General features: G+C 43.9%; 2 protein-coding genes and 1 non-coding gene across 5 annotated transcripts; 2 read left to right on the top strand and 1 right to left on the bottom strand.

Moving 5' to 3' along the window:
• Positions 1-7,972: 7,972 nt before the first annotated feature.
• Positions 7,973-17,301, top strand: LOC147189968 (uncharacterized). 3 transcript variants are annotated; one of them, XM_086139105.1, is made up of 13 exons: positions 7,973-9,322; positions 10,362-10,898; positions 11,028-11,323; positions 11,459-11,639; positions 12,576-12,715; positions 13,097-13,665; positions 13,810-14,083; positions 14,319-14,511; positions 14,880-15,064; positions 15,269-15,364; positions 15,509-15,667; positions 15,865-15,958; positions 16,097-17,301. In XM_086139105.1, the coding sequence occupies exons 2-13, from the start codon at positions 10,375-10,377 to the stop codon at positions 16,158-16,160; spliced, it is 2,775 nt and encodes a 924-aa protein (XP_085995231.1). In that variant the 5' UTR covers positions 7,973-9,322; positions 10,362-10,374; the 3' UTR covers positions 16,161-17,301. The 3 variants fall into 3 exon arrangements, with proteins under 3 accessions (XP_085995231.1, XP_085995232.1, XP_085995233.1); XM_086139107.1 differs by having other exon boundaries at positions 7,974-9,322; positions 13,100-13,665; XM_086139106.1 differs by having other exon boundaries at positions 7,973-10,898.
• Positions 14,736-14,817, top strand: trnas-gcu (transfer RNA serine (anticodon GCU)). The gene has a single exon. It is a non-coding gene; the product is annotated as a tRNA-Ser (tRNA).
• On the bottom strand, positions 17,299-20,070 carry prr15lb (proline rich 15 like b). Its single transcript, XM_086139108.1, has 2 exons — positions 19,922-20,070; positions 17,299-18,379 (listed from the first exon to the last, which is right to left on the bottom strand). Exon 2 carries the CDS (start codon positions 18,352-18,354, stop codon positions 18,046-18,048), a length of 309 nt encoding a protein of 102 aa, XP_085995234.1. The 5' UTR covers positions 18,355-18,379; positions 19,922-20,070; the 3' UTR covers positions 17,299-18,045.
• Between the last annotated feature and the right edge of the window lie 956 nt (positions 20,071-21,026).

The raw sequence follows: 21,026 nt of genomic DNA, 5'->3' as shown, positions 1-21,026 counted from the left end.
ATTATTTTCCAGCACCATTTTTCTTTTCAAGATCCTGAGAGAGTCCGTAGCTATAAAGGTGTCAGATTGAACTTCTCGTCACCAGTATGAGGGTGAGAATTGAACCCATCTGCTCCCCATCCACATCTGAGAAATTGTGACACGACTGAGTCAGATGATGCTCCGCCTAATAATTGGGCCTAATTTGGACATTTTCACCTCGGGGTGGACTCAATTTTGTTGCCAGAGGTTTAGACGTTGAGCGGCAGAGTTATGCTCACATATTGCACATGAGCATAAAAAAAAAGAAAAAAAAGAAAAAAAAAGAAATAAATAGCTTTGAAGGTCATTACAATCCAGAGCGACACAACGAATGCTCTGCTGCGCAACTTGTTTTTTGCCAATGCCAGACAAAAACTCTCAGACAGTGTGCGGGGCTTGGACTGCGTTGCCGTAGCAACCCGAGTGGAGAAGAGGACACCGACGCTGTTTTGGGGAACCAACACGGCATCGTCGGAATGCGAATTGGAATCGGATGTCAACTTAATTAGCCCGGTATGTTCAATATTTTAAGTGTGTGTGCGGAGATATATATACAGTATATATGTATCTTCATGCTTACATATATGATAATATATGCCATATATACATGTTATCTTGTGTTAGAGTCAGGTTAAATGGAGTTTTATCTCCAAACAGCCATTTCTTTTTAAAGATGTTTATTGTGTTAGGCTGTTGCATTTTCTAATCAACACTCGCACACTCCTACTAGTATCTTTTGATGGGATTGATTTCCTTCAGAGAAAAGGCAAACCTGCCTCAGCTCGGAAGGCGGGATGAATTCATCATGCCGAAACACAGCATTGTGGATCATAACCCCAAACTATTTTCACTCCTCGCCTGTGCAGGGAACATTTCAAACCCGCTCGGAGATGTAGTCAACAATAGCTTTGTCGGCTTGTCATTACCAGCTTGTAAATCGAAAAGAACCCTGAGGACGCTGCTCATGCGAGGCTCACCATCAGTTACTTTCAATCATGCGCTAACGAGTGCGCTAATGAGTCGGGGCGAGGAGAGGGCGAGCGTGAAGCTGTGTGTCTGCGACCGTCGGATGGCGGGCAAATGATTCATGTCCACCTTTGTGAACGGATAGCAGGAGGTTAAATGTGTCAAGTCGGCGTGATCATATACTGTACGTCAACATTTCCTGCTTTTTTTTGTTGTTGCCTGTGCAAGCAGGGATCAATCATTCACTGAAGTCACCTGTGATCACTCCCACAGCGGCGCAGCCATCTCTTTAAACCACGATAAGAAACAATGTTAAATTACGCCATATGAAGTCACTACAAAAACAAAAAAAGCAGCATCGTGCTCGGAATACAATACAGTATGACAAGTAAATAGTTCCTATGCTGCAGGTCAACACCTGAGTGAGTCACAGCTGCAGTAAACGTAATGAGGTGAAGACTGTGTCTAGCTTCATGCTAGATTGCTTCTTCTCGTGGGCTTTGCGTGCTTGAGACATGATTGGAGTGTGTGTGTGCGGGCGCGTGTTTAACAACACACACTCTGCGGGGTTTCATTGAGTCATTAATTAAAACATATGCCATCCAGTTTAGAGTGGTTATTTTGCGTCGGCCGTAAACACTCTCGCCGTGTTGCCGTCGTCGATTCAATTCAATTCCTCGACGCGCGTGGAAACAAAATGCGGCCTTTAATGAAGCAAACGGGAATCCTAGCGAGTGAGACAAAGGGAGAGCAATCCGCGCTCGTAAAAGATACTGTATCACATCGTGGGATGGGGCGGGGGGGATTAGATGCCACCCCAGTGGATTCATCTGCAACACTGCCTGGTTGATTATTTTCTATGAATACAACTTGCCAGTGTGTCTCTCTCACTGGTGGGTAAAGAAAGCACTGATGAATTAATAACAACAACAACAACAACAAAAAAGTCCAAGGTGACACGGACAAATCTCTGCTTGCAAATGACTTGGCAACAAGTCAAGAGTGCACAAACTCATTTCCATGAAGGGGGCTTTAAAAGTTGAAGTGATCAAAATGGAAAGTTTGCGAAAGAGAGAGGAAGGCGACAGCAAAGCAAGTCGCATTTGTTGCCTGCAATCTCATCTACGAATGACCTGGCCCCATCTGTTTCATATTCAACGTACAGTAGCACAAAGGTTTGGTCAAGGTTAAAGAATTCATGAAAGCTATCCTACACCGTGACATAATTTGACTGAGAACTCAAATTAAATCAAAAATTAATCGGCGAAATGATTTGCTCAATCAGTATGTCAGATATTGTCCGATCTGTGATGACCCCCTACGGCTGCTCCACCTACAAAAACAAAACACAATGTTCTCAGGTTCTCGCATGTGTGCGCTTGTTACGCAACACACTCGGAGCTTGATTACATTTTGTCACGTTACGTAACTTGCTTACGCCATTAAATTAAAATGCAGGTTGAAGGGGGGAGAAAAAAAAAGGTAGTTTACATTTTTAATTGTTTCCTAAGTGCTTTGGCTTGTCGGCTTGACCTGGGTTAGCCGTGAGGAAGTTGTCCCGAATACAAATTGCACGCTCTGCTTTCAACACTTGCAAGTTTGTTGGTTATTGGAAAAGTTTTGGACTGTTGGGGGGGGGTTCAAATCAAAACGATAACTATGAGACAAAGGTTATTTGTATATATGCCTTACAAACATACATTGGACCGCTCATGACCTCTGGTCATATCATTCCTTTGCGATTCCTGAGAACTCTTTTTCACTCTTTGCCTGCATCACTTCATTTTGAAACACTCACTCAATATAGTAAATTGCCATTTGCCTTTGCACAAACATTCATTCATCAATCTGTCCCCGCACTCACTCACTCCTCCTCTTCATCTGTCTCACTCCGTCACCTCCTCGCCACACACATGCACACATTTCCCATTTTGTCTCCTTTCATTTCTCGCTTCTCTTCCCGCTAGCTTCCCCCCCCACCTCACCACACCTTCTCTCCACACCGAGACGATACCCCACCCCACCCGAACACATCTGCGTCATTCTTGCCGTGGAAAGACGTCAGAGGCACTTAATAAGCATCCTGGGGGGGTCAAAAGAGACAAGAATGTGAAGTATGTGGGAAAGAAATGGGGGCAAGTGGGGGTTTGGATGAACAGAATGGCTTTGAAATACGCTTTTATGCGTTTACGTCATCACTGGCAATTAAGAAAGCTGCAGAAATGATCATTTGCATTCATCCATTTTTAGATCAGCGGTGTGCAAAGGATGGCCCGCGGTCCACATACAGCCCGTGCTGTTCTTTAATAATCATGACGCTGGTACTATTTGTTGTGCCAATGTCGCCATTTTCTTCCTAAATTTGATTCTTAAATTTTTTTTAATTTTTTTTTTAGGTGGTTTTTGGTTTGGACTTGCCTGTATACAGTGAAAAAGCAATTAACAAAACACGCAATATAGCAGGGGAACACTTTACTGGACTCCCTTAAGTGAATTCTCGCCATACCGTGCATCGTTATTTTTATCCGTCGTACTCATTTCATTTTTAGATTTCATGCCATATCCTTTTCTAAAAAGATGCGACTTACAGAGGAAGTGCCATCTGTCCTTGGTGCCATTCCGAAGCTTTGGCGCAGATTCTGGGAGAAGTTACTATAAATATCATTGGGACATATGTGATGGAAATATGACAGAACTGCGCGTCTGGACAGATTTAAGCGTATACAGTATGACATAACACTGACATGTCCCCTCATGTTGTCGTGAAATTTGTGGTTTCGAAATGTGGGTTTTTTTGGTGATGGAGGGCTGAAAAAAAACAATCCAAAAAATAAACACAAACACAAAATTCAGGTTGAATGAGCCCAACATCTAAAAAAAAAATCTTAATCATAATTCAAACATGTTCACTTTCGATGAGTCGCAAGGCAGCGCTCATGGTGGAAAGCAGTTGAAAAAACAAAACAAAACAAAACAAGGCAGCAGGGGAAAAGATGCCTTTGTAGACTCATTGTCTAAAAGTTACTTCGAGGGAATATATGTGCACTCTGTGTCCTCTCTTTAACTTTGGAGCGAGGAAATGAAGTGTGTCTAAAATTCCCTTTCACAGCAAGTTGGCAACAAAGTGTTTTCACTGCACAGGTGAAACGAGATGCTCTATCTTACATAATTTCCCCCCCGTTTCCATTGTGGCGAGGGATTTAAATATTCATGAGCTCGAGGGAAAAGGTTGCGCTAATGCAGGGGTGGGCAAACTTTCACGCTCAAGGGACACGGGATTTTTAAAGAACAGACTGGGGCTCTCCATGTACATTCTATAGTTTGCTTAGAATGACATCTCGGATGGGACTCGGTGCTACTTTTTGGCCCACTTTCGACCATTTTTTTCCAGATAAATATGTCTGGGCAAAAAAAAAAAAAAGAAGTGGGCCGGAATTTTCCCTTGAGCCTCTGCAACAGGAATGAGATTTATTATGCAGAATGCCGTGTGGGGGGAGTGACTACACCAGGCAAGTCCAGCTCCGGGCCTGGAGGGCCGCATGTCTAACTGTGGATTGCATATATGTGACGTCAATCATCATTCATGTGGAGTCCACTTGATTTCAGTGGAACGTGCAGATGGCAAATCAATCGCTGATGAACGACGGTACGGCTTTTCAAGTGTCGATGAGCGTGAATAGTTAATGTCACCATCTGAGGCTGAAAAGAAGGCTTGGAATGATTGAATACACTCCACGTGAGGTACGTACTTGACATGTAGCATAAGGACTGTGAGGGTAGATCTACAACCATGTTACCCAAAATGTTTTTGTTTTTGTTTTCCTTCGGCTCATTATAAAGTGGGGATTACTGAGCTGTTTAGTGCAGGTGTACCCAATGAAATATCCATCAACTATCATCCCGCATGAGTAGGACCTCCCCATGTGCTGTCCGCTCGATGTTATCACTTGTTGACACAAGTCATTGAAATGAGCCGCTGTCTCCTCTCGTTTGTTCTCTCGAGTCGTCCGACATCATCTCACTCACATTCCCTCAGAGCCGCAGCGTGAAGAGACGCTAACAGATGGCTGGCGTGTGTACATCTAGCCAATATGTAGGTCAGGTGCGGCGCACGGTCGCCATGGCAACTGAGAATCAAACAAGACCGCAATCTTTGCTACTCCCGCAGGGACGGACTTGCGGACATCTCTTATCCTCCCTCGCCGGTTCGCCCCTTTTGAGATTATTTCCCCAGATTATGTCAAATGCATCACATTAGCGGGATGGGAATGAGTTGAGACCAGTGAGGAGACGATCAATAATCCAGCGCACATCTGGTGTGTCAGAAATGCAACCCCAGTCACGCCTTTACAATTAAAGCCATTAACTTAAAAAAAATAAAATAAAATAATAATGTAATCCCACGCTGTGACCTCAAATACAGTGGACCCATCCCCCTCCCCCCATTTTGTTTCGTTACAGCCTTTTTCTAAAATTGATTCGATTTTTCCCTCAAAAATCCTCATACAAGACCCCATAGTGTGAATGAAAATCCATAAATAATTGACCTTGGACTTTAAAATTGCATCGCCAGTCAATGTCACATGATGGTGGCGAAGCATCATAAAGCATCAACACCATGCATACAGGATGTACACAATCATGATGACATGTTACATAAACAATTGATATTCACAGCTATTGTACTTTTTATTGTTTGCTATTATTTTGTCATTTATTTTAGATTAATATGACAGAGATATTCCGATTGTTTTTTTTTTCCTTTTCTGCTCAAATTAATCAGATTTTAAATCACATAACATGAGTTTATTCTCAAAAATGAGATCTGTTTCCTTACATAAAATAAGACAAATTACACTTAGCGAAAATCGAAGAACTGAGCAAAATGTGAAAAAAAGCTCTGCACACTCGCTGAACACACTTTAGTATCTCTAGATGTCTGTTTCTCAGTGTGTACCGAGCTTTTATTGACATGCATGACCTTGGTAGTGATGGTGCATGGGGATGGGTGGGGGGGGGGGCTTCATCGTAACACAAAGGGGGCTCTCCTCGCTTGTCTTCCTTCATCTCACACATCACTATGGTGAGCGCACGTGAGTGGACGTGGTGAGCCGATGGTGCATGCAGAATGCTGATGAGGGTGGGAAAGGGGGTGGGGGGTGAGAATGAAAAAAGAAAGCCTCCTCTCTTGCTGCAAGACAGAGTTATAAGGGAAGGTGTGAGAGAGGAAAAAAAAAAACAGATCGCCCTACCACATTGCTCATTCTTGTCCAAACCCCTTCACGGCTCAGATTTTACCTTTGCATCTACACGGGATGCTCAATCGAAGGGTTTGTTGGCCTTTCTTATCCCACCTTCCGCTCTGTGTTTAATTCCGTCTTTATCATCACAATGGCCCACTTTTAATGTCTGTCCAGGCTAATGAGGTTAAAAATGAGCTGCGGGCTCTCCAGGGAAGCTTTTAGAGGCAACAACATGAAATGGTCTTTTTTTGTTTGTTTGGGGGGTTGGCTTGGTGGGGTGGGGGAGATTAGGCATTGTGTATTTATACTCCACATAAAAGGGATTATTCAAAAGGGCAGTGATGATGAGAGACGCTTGATGTCTTTTCCAGGTCACGATTGAGCAAGGATTGAATGAAGGCCAAAGGGATTTGTTTGGAGAGACATTTATTGAATGCTATTAAGGGAAACCTTCTCAATTTCACAGCGTGCGAGGAACAAAATGAACTAAATGTCCCTTTTTTTTGTATTGTTCCCCATCCTAAAGATATAAATCAAAAAAGAACTCCGAAAATTGTTTTGGAGCATACAACTCGCTTAGCTTTGTTGTGCTAACATGGAGCACGTGATGTATCGTCATCTTTGTGTTCAAATGAAGAGGCCCTGAGTCAAGTTGTGAGTCAACTGAAATGAAGTCATCATTTTCAGGATTCAAGCTTTTTGGGCGTCTCATGAGATTTTTTTTTTCATGTAAAATGTGCGTGTGGGCTCAACCAAAGTTAGGACACTCTGCTTCTAGTCAACAAAAGCGAGGACATGACTCACTGAACTGTACTGTCTAATCTCCAACAAAGTGACATGATGGCACGTTAAAGGATGACACATTTTGCTGAGCTTGGACTTTTTACCGCACTGCTATGCAGATTTTATGAATCCCATTTTTTTTTCACCCCCCCCTCATGAAAACCAAGCAAAAATATATTCACGGATTTGGCCAGGTCGTCCCTATTGTGATGAAATAACGTTTTAATCATTATTAGGAGCCCACGAAACGTGACAAATTGGAGTTGATGTGATGAATGGCAACGCCGTAATCCAGTTATGTGCATGTTATAATGAATTAGCTGTCAGCTGTGGTTCAGCACAGTCAAGCTTCTCCTCCTCCTCCGAGTATGAAACCAATTCTCAATGTACTGAATGGTTGTGGTGGGTAGATGAACCGATATTAAATCATCTTGTTAATTAAATTGCCTTGTGTTATGCCCTCCTCCATATGCAGGGGAGGTCACCTTACTCTATTCGGCAATGGACTGGCTCACACTCGCATTCAAACCAATGCATAATTAAGTCTCCGCACAGAAAGGTCAGAACCGAGATTCATACCCCAAACTGGAAAGCACACATGCAAACCACTTTCGCACTGTGCTGCCTGAAAATCATTTCATTCAATAGCAATAGATGAAATTGGATAGAAGAAAGATTTGGTTAAAAAATTAATAAGAAGCACAATGTTCTTGTTGATTCTTTTGAGTCTTGACTAACTCAAGCAGCTCAATGTTAGATCGGGCCATTAGCGACACTCTGTGGCGTTTGATTGTACTGACGCAAAAAAAAGACATCCAAATTTCAAACAAATGATTGATTTCCTTCTACATCCCATTCGAGCTCCCGTCACTTCCACAATCACAACAAACACAAAAAGAAAGCTTCACACCCGTGGCGTCAACATATGCAACATCGATTCAACCTAAGTTTTTTTTGTCTTGTCAATTTGCAATGAAACTGTCACCGTGTCATCCAGCGAGCCAACGAGTTATTGCTTTGCAAAGTACAGAAAGGGGAATATTTGCATCTAAACGCACTAATACATTGTTGTTAAACACAGTTATCATTGAATTCTAACTACCCGGTTATTTCTGACAGTTCGACACAAATGACACTAAAAGTGGCTTTAAAACTATTTAAAAAATAAACAAAGAAGTACTTTTTTTTACCTGTTCCAGCAACTGGAGGAAGAAAAGGCTCGTCAAATCTGAGTGGGGGCGGAACTTCCCGTCAGGGGTGAAACTCTTGACGAAAATTCAGTTCAGGGGGCCCCCTTCAGGTCTATTTTATTTTAGAAAAAAACGTGTACATTGTGTATATATATATATATATATATATATATACTGTATGTATATATATATATACATTCTTTAAAAACATCCTCTCTAAATCTGTATATTTAAGTAATTATTTTATTAAACTATTTAATTAGTTAATTAGAACAAACCTACATTTATTTATAAAATGAACAACTTCACATTCACAGTGAATGTATTTTTTGGTTTAATCATTTCTTTAAAGAATAGATTGATTAATTATAGCAAAATTAGCAATATCTATCTCTCAATATCTTATCAGACGCTCGTTCCTACCAACTGCTGTCAGGCTGCTGAATAAAAAATAGCAACAATAATATTTAATAATTGAATGATGTGGAAAACAACTGTAAATAGCACTGCGATTTATCCATTTCGTATTTATATTGCACTTAATTGGACGGTGTTTGTTTGTTTTTTCTTCTTCTTTCTGCCTACATTCTTGCTGCTGGAGGCTGTAAATTTCCCCAGTGTGGGACTAATAAAGGATATCTTATCTTATCTTATCTTATCTTATCTCTAACATTAGCATAACATGAGTAATAATATTCAACTTTCTCATTTATTTATTTGAGTAACATTTTCCAAATGATGATAACAAAGTGTACCGTAAATGATGACATTTTAAAGCACACAAAAGTTTGCCAACCCTGACTTTTTTTTTTTCATTGGGATGCTTGAATGGCGTGGGGGGAGGAGAGAAGGGAGCGTGGGAGGGTATGGGGGGGGGGGGGTCAACAGCATCATCATCATCATCATCACCCCCCCCCGCCCCTCCTCCCCCCTTAGCGAATCTGATCGCCCGCCCACTCTCGGGGGGAGAAAGTGCTGCTTTGTGAATGAAGGGATTGGCGGAAGGAGCAGAAAGCAAACTTTTTCCCAAAGAAGAAAAAACGCCGTTGCTTTTCTCCACGTTTCGGCGTGAAGAAGCTTCCACGACACACACGGAGCGTCACGGGAACACCACGCGAGGTAAGCCACTCATTTTGTTTTAGGAGTGTGTGTGTGTGTGTGTGTGTGTGTGTGTGTGTGGTTTAGGATGCAAAGATGCATGCACGGCAGCCGAAACCGTGACCGGAATAAGTGTCTTGTGATGATTGGTCATTCCCATGCACGATTCGCCACTCCGTCGATCATCCGGCGGCGCGTTTCTTTCCCCCCTCACTCGGTGAAACGGTTTTGCGATATTCTTCATGCATGCAAACTTTCCGTTTCGCAACATGACGTGACTCACGCAAAAGACGTGCAATGCGCGGTGTCACCATTCCACGCACACACACACAGACTCACACACTCACGCACAGAGGACTCATTCATGCTGTTATGATGAGTGTCTATCGTGGACATTTGACGTCAGCACTTCTGACTTTCTTAATGTTGTTTTGATGTTGTCTTCCATCTCATTTGAACGAAAGCGCCACACACATAACAGCGATGATCCAAAATGACATACCATTTGCCTAAAGCTGCCCCATCTGCACAACACATGTCACATCCATTCCATCCGTTTTCTAAAGCGCATGGTTTGATGCCGCGCCCATGTCATATAGTATGTTCAAAACTCCACATTTTCATCCTCGTTAATGTACCAGGTCTTGCGATACTACCGGCCGAGTTTGAAGTCAATGGGATGAACTCTTTCGCACCAAATGGGCCAAAATTGGACATTCTAATTGTTCACTTCCTGTACATTTTACAGCATGGCTACCAAAGACTTTTTGGACGTCAGGTTAAACGTATCCTCGGTAGGGGTGCTACAGACTACTTTTTAGTACCTGTATATATATTTTTTTAATCTTTCTTTCCCAGGCCCAATGGGTGTGCAAACTTTGGTGAGTTTTTGTGCATGTTTAGGCCCACAAAATGCAATTAATTGAGGCGAAGAAGCATCAGAATTTCTACGGGTACATTCGGAACCTCACAGCAGTCACTGCTCGGGCCCTAACTAACCCCCCCCCCCCCCCACCACCACTGACTCTCACTGCCCAATTTGCTCTTTTGGCATTTACAGAAGCTGCTCCACGATGATGGCGCTCACTTTTCTGTGTCTGTTCCTGGCGACCCTGGCTGAAGGCGAGCCCTGCCTCATCATCAGCGAGATCAACGCCGACAACCCCAGACTGGACACGAGCGAATTTGTGGAATTGTACCACACCAGCGGACAGCGCTCCTCGCTTGACGGATACACTCTGGTCTTCTATAACGGCAACGGAAACGTGGCTTATAAAGTCTTAGATCTGAAGGGCCACAGCACCGACGACAGGGGCTTCTTCCTGGTGGGCTCGGTGGACATGCTGCCCAAACCCGCCATCCTCCTTCCTCCCAACACCGTCCAGAACGGTCCGGACGACGCCATCGCGCTCTACCACACGTCCGCGGCTCGTTACGTCGAGAAGATGAACGTCACTGCCGCGGGTTTGGTGGACGCCGTTGTTTATACGTCGCGCAAGAGGGGCGGTGCCGAGGTCCTGGCTGAGATCCTCACCCCGGGGGAGCTGGCCTTTGTCGAGGATGAAACCGCCCTGGAGGGGGACGAATCCATCGAGAGGTACCCGAGTGGATCCGTTTTGAATATTTTTAATCAATCAAGTCTAATTTGTTCCTTGACCAAGTTTGCAACACAATTCACGCTCATAAACAGCTGTGGTTGTCTCTCTCTCTCTCTCTTGCTCTCTAGGTGTTTGTTGTCTGAAGATCGCTGGGGCTTCCGGGTGTCCGCTCCCTCCCCGGGCCAGAGGAACAACTGCACGCCGTCCGCCGCGCCGTCAAACCTTCCCGTCATCACCGAGCTGAAGCTGGGCGGAGGTCAGGTGGACGGCTTGGTGGAGCTAACGTCGACGACCGACGCCGGTCCTCTCGTGTTGGTGGTGCTGAACGGGAAAACAGACAGAGTCAGCTTCAGTTTCAACGTGAATGTGGACACCTCCAGGACCGGACTCATCTCCGTGACGGTCGACAAGAGTTATATGAAAGGTAAGCGTTTCCCAACCCTTACTGAGCCAAGTACGGATTTTACATTCGAATTGGGACTATTAAATTCTGCTTCAGTGTAGCACTGATGTATCTATAATGCGAGAAGATAGTATTGATGATGTTTTTTTTTTCCAGGAGATGAGTCTGGGGCAGTCGCCATATACAGCGGTACGACTTCAGAGTTTCCTGTCGGCAGCCCGCTAAGTCAGATCGAGCCTCTGGACTCGTTTGTGTTCGCCGGCCCCGGTGACAGACCCAGTGCCAACCTCACGGAGACCCTCATCCCTGGCAGGCAGCCCTATCAGCTCAGCAACAGGCAAGGGAAATGATGACACAACTCTCGCTCATTTCAAAGTCAAAACAAATTAAGCCGATTGAGGACCATGAAAAATCCATTCTGCATTCTGAGCATTTACATTATCAGGAGCCCATTGATATTTTTTGCATTCATTGAGCCATTTTTTTCTCCCTCAGATTAGTTAATTGAAAGTAAATATTATTTTTAAATGTCTTTTTTTTATCGCATTCAATGGTTTGTTAAATGATAAATGATAAATTATAATGTTTAAAAACTATACTGTAGATGGATTGGCAATTTTTCATTTTATTAAAAAAAAAGTTGAATAATCATAATTTAACTACATATAAATGATTATTATTCACTTCATAAATAATTGCTTCAAATATAATTGTTTTAAAGAATTTTTATTAATTAATGCCCATCTGTCCATTTTTTTCCCCCACCCTAGCTTTAGAAGTTTAGTGCATTGAGGGTCAGTGTTGAAAATAAATGACCCAAAAAAAGGGGGTTTCCAAACTGTACTTTTTACTCTTACGACACCATCTTTGTATCGATGGCGGGATTTGATGGTCATTTTGTGACCACTGTTCCTCTTTACAGAAGTTTGCCTTCCTGCATTGTCATCAAAAATACACTCTGAGTCATGCTGACTTGGACTGCATCGTCTTCTGGCTCACTCAGTGACAGCTTCTCCTTTCAACTTCAAGAACATGTCAAGGATTGCAGCTTTTCTTTGTCGCTTTGGTCCAAACGCCGCAAGGGTTTTTTCTTTACTATTGGCTTTAATCTGCAATAAAGTTTAAAAAAATACATGTCAGGACAACTCACATTCTCATTCCATCACCAAAACTTGGTATTTGAAAAGGGGTGTGTAGACTTTTTATATCTAGGACAGACATATAATGTACAGTATGTGTAATAATTATGTCCAACGTCATTTTCCTTTGTCAGTTTAAAAGAGGGAGGCTTCGACCTCAGCCGTTGCGGCATGGCCACGTGGACCAGAGATCCCGGCATCTTCTGGGAGGCCCCGCAAACCCCGGGGCAACCCAACCAATGCCCCTGGCCAAAAATCTGCCCTCACGCTATGGGTGAGTGTTGGGTCAACTTACTGTTTATGCATGTGTAAATAATTCAGGATCTGGATAGAGAGCATTGGCACAAATTTTTGGATATGGAGTTTGCAGGCAGATTTTATATACATAGTGTGTGTGTGTGTGTGTGTGTCCACACACTCACAGGCATATAATCTTTATCCTTTATGGAAAATTATACTTACTGCATTTAGAAGAGACATTTCTGTATTTATTTTGTACGGTAAATATAATACTGCCCCTTGGTGGCTCAGAACCAGAAGAAGCAACATAACGTCCAGCGTTAAAGCGCGAAATCAAGGATTCCATGTCCGAGGCAGCATCATTATGATCCATTGATCCCTAACAGCCCTTCATAAATGCACTCTCCTGTTGAAGTAGTTCCGGGAGGCGGTGCAGATACGTCCCCACACCTGCCGTCTTGGGGGACTGGTGACTTCTTGATCAACGAGCTGAACACAGACACTCCCGGCATGGCTGAAGACGGCGAGTACTTGGAGCTGTGGCACCCATCCGGACGCCGCGTGTCCCTGCAGGGCATCTGGATTCTTTTTTTTAGCGCGCACAACAACAAACCCTACAGAGAGATCAGCCTCAGTGGACACTTCACCACCGCCAAGGGCTACTTCCTGCTGGGCAGCGACAGGCTGGTGCCTGCGCCTTCTATCCGCCTGCCTCCCAACACCATCCAGAACGGACCGGACGCTGTGGCGCTGTACCGCAGCCCCTTCGGGCCCCCGTCTTCGCAGCAAAGGGGGATCCCCACCAAAGGGCTCCTGGATGCTGTGGTGTATCGCAAGATGGGATCCGATAAGGAGGCGCAGGAGCTGAGCAAGGCGCTGACACCTGGACAGCTTGCCTTACTGGAGGATCCGGAGGTTCTTCCCGGTGACGAGTCGCTCAGCCGCTGCAGAGGCCTTTACCCCTATGACCTGTCTTCATTTTCAGTAAGTACAAAAATTGAGTCAAGATTAAAGACCCTGTCAAGTGAATTCAGCGATTTGTTTTGACAAGTTTGAAGATCACTGCAAAAAAAAAAAAGTCAAAAGACAGAACTATTCATTTCTACAGTATTTTCTATCCTTCCACAGGTAGCTCCGCCCACTCCGCTAAGGGAAAACAGCTGCCCCCGCCCTCCTCCGGCTCCGGAGGGCGTGGTGCTCAACGAGGTGGCGAGTGGCCACTGGACCAATCACAGCCAGCAACGGTCCTTCGTGGAGTTGCGGGGCCCCCCGCTGACCGAGCTGCGTGGTCTGGTGCTGGTCGTGTTTGACCAGGGACACAGCGGCAGGATCGTTGCGCTTCCTCTGACTGGATTTATCGACGATGACGGGTATTATACGGTCGGCAATGTCACTGAAGCGGGTGAGCAGACAGATCGGATGGAAAATTAGATATGGCGTAGGGGACACATTTTTTAACATTGTGGCCACTTGCATAAACTGCTAATTTGTGGACTCAATTTAAAAAAAATAATTTTAAGTCTGATGGATTTTTCTTTTTTTCTTTTTTTTCTCTGTTTTATGGCCATAGTTTTTTTTTTTTTCACAACAGCTTCATATTCTCACTCCCCGTGCTTATGTGTTTCTTCTCTGCATAGATCAGACTTTCCCAGAAGGCGAAGATGTGCCGGCCCGAGGAGCGGTGCTCCTGTGCTACGACCTGTTCAGCGTCTGCAGAGCTGCCACCGCCCTGACCAACTCCAGTCGGCGCGACGAGCTGATATTCGGCGACGTCCAGCTGCTGCTCTCCTCGGTGTCCGCTAGAGGGAGCCAGATCATTCCGGCTCTCAGGTGAGCACGGAAATGTGCAATCTTTCGTGATTTTTTAAAATGTTTTTTACAGTATTTTCCGTCATACTAATACACTGGTTAAATGGCGGGAGCGCAGTACAACATAATGAGCATACTCTGCAATGACATACTGCTGCTGTCCACCTCATGCATTCTGACTAAATTTCCCCTGCGCACATGCTTTTAATGAATCGGTGCTTAAAAATAGATCAGTGACACAACCCGACGAGGTGGCCGAGAGGTTAAGGCGATGGACTGCTAATCCATTGTGCTCTGCACGCGTGGGTTCGAATCCCATCCTCGTCGTGTGGTTAGTTACTTTTTTGTTTGGTTTTCCCAACAAATGCAGTTTGTCTGTGCATGTCCAGGTCAGTCCAAAACGGCGCGGTCTCTCTCAGCCGCTGTGCTTGCTGCGATACGAGGAGCCCTTCTTCCTGGACGACGTCTTCGCCAACTCCTCAGACCGTCAACATCTGCCCCAGCATGGCCTTCTCCAGTCACATCGACGTTTGCCTCGGACCTCCGTCCAGTGGCTGGCCGGAGAAGTCGGGAGGTGAATGAAACCATGAGATAAAGTGGAACGTATGATGAAATTCTGAATTAAAAGATATCCTTTATTTGTCCCACACTGGGGAAATTTACAGTATATATACAGTATATATTTAAACGTATATAAAAGTATTTAGGGGGAAAAATGTACTATTTTGGCTCTGATGGATTTGTGATACAGAATGTGATCTATGTGGGATGGTTGCAGACTGCAGTGGTCTCAGTCTAGGAAGGAGGATGGTCCAAGTGGCCCAGTATCTGGAGCAAAAGTGTCTCTGCGGAATATCCGCTTTATCGCTCCAAGGTAAAAAGATTTTGAGTCACATGGAACTTTTTTAAAGGAAGATGATGTGACTTGACTCATGACTCGACTTTATACTCCCGCATCAGTTTTTTTTTTCTCCACTGCACTGTGACATTTACATGTTCTGCTTTGTTCCTGTTCAAGGGGCCAATTTCTCGTGTATGACTGGCTGGTTGCGAGTGTGGGGAAATATCCGGGCCTTTTCGGACCACCAGAAGGCCCTCATCATCCAGATGTCCACCGGGAAGCTCCCGCATGACGATGGTTGCTCCGCCCCCACCACTGACAGCCGCACAGGCACAGGTCAGTCAAGTCTTTCAGGACGCTTCATTAGGTACACCTCCTGAATAGTATTAAGAGCCTCACTTTACATATTTACTGTATCTAACAAGGTATGTATGTAGTCTGACTAGAATTGATTTGCTCTCTAAATGGAACATGACAACCAATCCACTGAATGTTTATATTTTCTGTTTTGTGTCATTTTGACGATGTCCTAGGGTCCAGCCTGGGTTTACAGGTTGGTCTGGTAGTCGGCCTGCTCGCGCTGCTCGCGCTTGGAGCAGCTCTTGTCACGTATTTCTTCAAAAGGAAGTATGTATTCTGATTTTCTTTCGTTTGTTGACATGACAAATGATTTGCGTTCATGAAATGAAACATGCACAGATGGAGGGACCCCAGTTTGAAAACCGCTATCAATTCAAAGGGTGTCTGGGTGTTTTCTGCTTGCAGGCGTCCTTTGGACTACGCCACCATGGAGCTGAGCGAGCACGCAGAGGGTCTTTCAGATCTATAGTAACCGGGGGCTCGTTTAAATTGTTTGCATGTGACTGTTAGTGTGTTTAAAAATTTATGAATCAGCTGTTTTGGAACATATTTTTATAATGGTCATTGTTTGTGAACAGTACTGGTTACTACTGTGAAAGGGAAAGAGGTACTAAGGGAAGAGGGTGGGAGTCGGCGGGTTGAATGGTAATATTTGAGAGAAATAGTCTTTTTTCTGGGGGGGGGGCTTTAAAATGATTTAATTAAGTGAAGCGGGATGTTCTCGGCATTGAGTGGCCTTTCCTTTTTTTTTTTTATTAATTCTTACCTCGTGTAAGTACAGTGAACCAAGGCCTGCCACAAAAATATACAGTTAGTCGAAAATGTTTATATTTGCTTATATGGAGTGTTTATAATTTGTTGCAAGCCGCGTGTTAGTTTTGGACACTTACTGACTGTGAAAATGATGTAAATGTATTGACATGTACACGGTTGATCCTGCATTTCAACTTGCACTGCAAGTTCTCTGCATTGAACAGCCTTTCCGTCCTTGTTTTCTTACTTGGTGTATTGCATCAAATATGATCACCCCTGATTGCTTCGCTACATTTTTTTTTTTAAAGTTCTTGCAAACATGATTTGTTTTCAAATTTGAATGTGTGCCAATTACCACTTTCTATGCTCACTTAGAGTAACGTTTACATTTTCTTGTCTTATGAAAAAAAGGGACGCAAGCTTTGATGAGGATGGATTTCATTTATGAAGGTTGACTTATGGGTAATGGGATCTATTTTATGTTCATATTGACAGTGCCTCCGAAATGGTCATTCTGCATTGTGTGTTTTTAGGTTAAAACCTTATTTGCTAAAGGAACAGCCGCACTATAAATGGAAATATAAATATAAAATATAAATACTCCTTCATAGATGCCAACACAAGGTGTAATGTGAAATTTCAATCGATGATCTTTCTTTGGTAATACAACTCCAATTTCTTAAAAAAAAAATGTTGGCATTTATTATTAGAAATGTTCTTCAAATATATCTAATAGAATCATACTTACCTTTATGCCACATTGCAACGTTCGATGACAGTTTTACTGTAAAATTTGTCTGTAAAGACCAGACATTGTCTTCCTTAAGGTTTGAAATTAAAAAAAATCACCCCAGTTATATTGCAGTCATTTTTGATGTTTTTTTTTCTCCACAGATATTTTAATTCTCATATGTATTATGCTTTGCGAAGAGTGCTGGCCATGTGCAGCATATGTAGCCAGTAGGTGTCAGTGTAAAGATCCACCTTAGAGGATGAGGATGAACTGGTCCATGACGAGTGGATCGACTGACAAGTGTCTGTTTACAGTCTCCATGGCGACGGAGGCAATAAGCGGTGAGGCTTTCATGAAGTGACTTCATCCAGTTTTGGAGTCCGCAGACAGACAAACGCTGAACTGGTCGCTGGTTTATTCACAGTTTTACCCGCCCCCCCCCCCCCCCACACACACATGATAATTATTTTTGATACTCGAATAATCCTTTAGAGTGCTAATATTGGCTTTGACATCCCTCCATGACACTTTTGTTAGAAAATGGGGGGGGGGGGGGATTATCACAACATGTGAAGAGGCTGCTTTACATCAACCTGTCTTTGTTGAATGCGTCAAATAAATTCACTGATACAGTCTTGTTTGATATGTACAACAATTGTCGATGTTTCACTGCTTTGGTTCCTCCACTTGTGTACTGATCGTGTAGCACAAGTGTTGAAAGTTCGTTTTAATTAAACACCCCCGTTAGAAGATTAAAATATCGAAATTGACTGGAGCACATGAAGGTTCTGTTGGGGTCTGTGATGTTGGCCCGGCGCATGTTGGTTTAGAGTCTTTCAATCGTGACGTGCTACTTGTCACTCTTCTTCTAGTGGTTCTGCTCAGCCAGATTCTGCTCCCCAAACAGGTCGGGGTTCTCGGCTAGCGTGGCTCGGACCTTCTTCTTCTCCTTGAAGCGTCCGGAGTGGGAAACCTTGACTTGGCGCCCCTTAATGGCCGACTTGTCCACAATTTTCTCCAGCCTGGCGCTGAACTCGGACGCTTCAGGAGTGGGCCCGCCGCCCCCGGCGGGGTCTTTGGTGTTGCTGCCATATTCTGCCGGAATCTCATACAGGACCTTGGACTCAGTCTTCTTCTTGCGAGAGAAGGTGAGCTTCCACCAGCTGGGGTCGGACATGATGGCGGCGGGACAGATACGAGACCTACGGGACACAAAGCATGCAGGGTTGTCATTATGTGTGTGTGTTTGTGCGTGTGTGAGGGGGGAGTGGGGGGTGTAGGGCCACCTGACACTTGGTTTTCACCTTTTGAATGAATAAATAATTGAATGAATGAGTATCTGGTGTTCATGTAATCTGATGTTATGTCACACAAACACCTCCTGGATGAAGTAGCAACACTACACAACATGCATCCGACTCTTAGACTAGACTTGATAATACAAGACTAAATTAGACAGGCTGGGCCGGACTGTACTAGGCTAGACTAGACAACACTAGACTAGACTAGACAACTCTACAACTATACAAGATCACACAATATAAGACTACACTAGACGAATCGAGACTATTCAATGCAAGACTAGCCTAGATGAGCTGCTGGGCTGGACTGGACTAGACTAGACTAGACGAGAGGTTTGTCACACTGCATTACACTCCTCTATGGTCAAGCGTTCCCCGCATTACTCCACTCTGTTCTCTCCTCTTTGTTGTCAATGGATTAGGAAGTTGTTATCGTATGATTCTGTCATGCAGTGTGTATTCAATTCTATGGTGTGTGCAAATGTACTCGGTTTCATATGAGCAGCTATGCAAATAGTGCACATGTGCGGCGGTCTTATCAGGGGCGCGCACACCTGTCGGCACAAAGGTCCCGTGTCGTGTTTGATCTGCTGTGTTGACTCCTAAAGTCGTAAATGTTTTATTTCTTTTTATGCTGCTAAGAGGGCTACGCTCCATGCTCGATAAGTCCTGTGTTTCACTGCTCAGGGGCAGGGGTCAATTTAATACTGAAGCGATAAACAATCAACAAAACCCGCAGTAGAACCGAGGAACATAATAATAGTTTTTTTATGGCTGTTTTTGCAACTAAATGCAAATACATGGACCTTAAATATTAAATACAACTAAACTCTACTAGGGAATGATTCCATCAGCATTAGGAGGGACATTAATCATAATTATTGACGGAAATGGCTTGTCAGCTTCTGGAGAATAACTTTTACAATGTGCATATTTCCTCCGGGTGTGTCGGACCTTTGACTGTTGACTCATGGAAGGCCCAGCCGCAGTTGACTTTTAATAAGTTACCGTGTGTGTTCTGTCATGCCTCAACACATCACAGAAGCCAGACAACCCCCCCCCCCCCAAAAAAAAAGAAAGGAACACCAAACACCTCTTTTTTGGGGGGCAAATCACTAACCAGCTGACGGCGAGACAAGGCTCTCTCCTGCACTGATCTACTGCGCCGTCACACTCTCTTGTGCTTTGTGATTCGGACTTTCAGTTCCTATTATGGTTAGTTGAATTGGTTACCATGGTTACAATAACAATCATACAGGGGATACAGATACTATAGACAGATAGGTCGGTCGCTAGAGAAATTTATATATATCGAGAGAGAGAGACATTTGACCCAATCACTCAGTTGTTGTGCGGGTAAAGCTATGATTTCAAACTGTCCCTGAAGGCAACACCTGGTTTGATGAATGAGATCGATAGATAGATAGATAGATAATGTCCTACCTTGCTGGCTGAAGAAGGCAAAGACAGACAAGGTGGTCAAAAATGACTAAGTGCCGCCATGCTTAAGTCGTCGTTCCCCCCCTTTTTTGCGGTCGTCCTGTCAGGTGAGCAGCATCTCTCTTGTCCACCTGTCTTGTCACCGTGCAGCTACCTGACACACACACGCACACGCACACCTTGGTCCCTCCCAGCCGACGTGCAGACGTGTGTGACGGTGACTCAGTGGGACCTTTTTTTGGTCCACGACGTCGAGATTCCTGTGAGCCAAGCAGCTTTCCAAAACTGCACATAAATTTCCCTTTATCAGCCTCAAACGCTCTGGCCCTAATGTGGAATTTGGACTCGGAATAAAGTCACCTTTGTGTTTAACATGTGCTACTTCTGTTTCACAACTAGATTGCGCGCGCACACACACGCGCACACACACACACACACACACACACACACACACACACGCACGCACACACACACACACACACGCGCACACGCACACGCTCACGTACAATGCATATGAATACAGCGTCAGTTAGCCGTGTTTTGCATAAATTGTGTGTGGGTTTTGCACACAAATTTGCCAGACGTTCAAATGCCTGAATACACAGTATGAATTGAGCCACTGAGAACTAGAGTGGGCTAACTCCATTATTGTCATCTAATCCCAGGTTACTTCATTTCATTCAGGCAACCTTGATGATACGAATGGGATCCAATCGATGAAACAGAAAATGTTGATGGGATCTCAGTTGAGGAGAGAAGTGCAAGCAATGTGAATATTATGTTTGGCAAAATGCCAGTGTCAGAGGGAAACCACAAATTCAAGTGCATTATTGGAAAGAGGTCATCATTGCCATATCAATATAAAAGATTAACCCCCAAGATTTGATTGTAGCCATAAAACCCTCCTGTAAAATGACAAAAATGGAGGGCGCAAGCTAAATGACCACCCGGAACTATGAAATCCTGTCAAATATTTTATTTTTAGAAATATACTGTATATTATACAGACGATTAGAGGTCTCAAAATAGGGTTTAAACTAGAGAGGATTAGGGTTTCTTTTCTCAAATTTCTTCTGTCCCTTTCTTCCTTTAAACAAGTTAATCTCAA

The sequence above is a fragment of the Hippocampus guttulatus genome, chromosome 19 (assembly GCF_054856545.1).
Source record: "Hippocampus guttulatus isolate MCC_2025c chromosome 19, RoL_Hgut_1.0, whole genome shotgun sequence".
In the NCBI taxonomy this organism is placed as follows: Eukaryota; Metazoa; Chordata; class Actinopteri; order Syngnathiformes; family Syngnathidae; genus Hippocampus; species Hippocampus guttulatus.
This window is presented reverse-complemented; position numbering and strand designations above follow the sequence as displayed.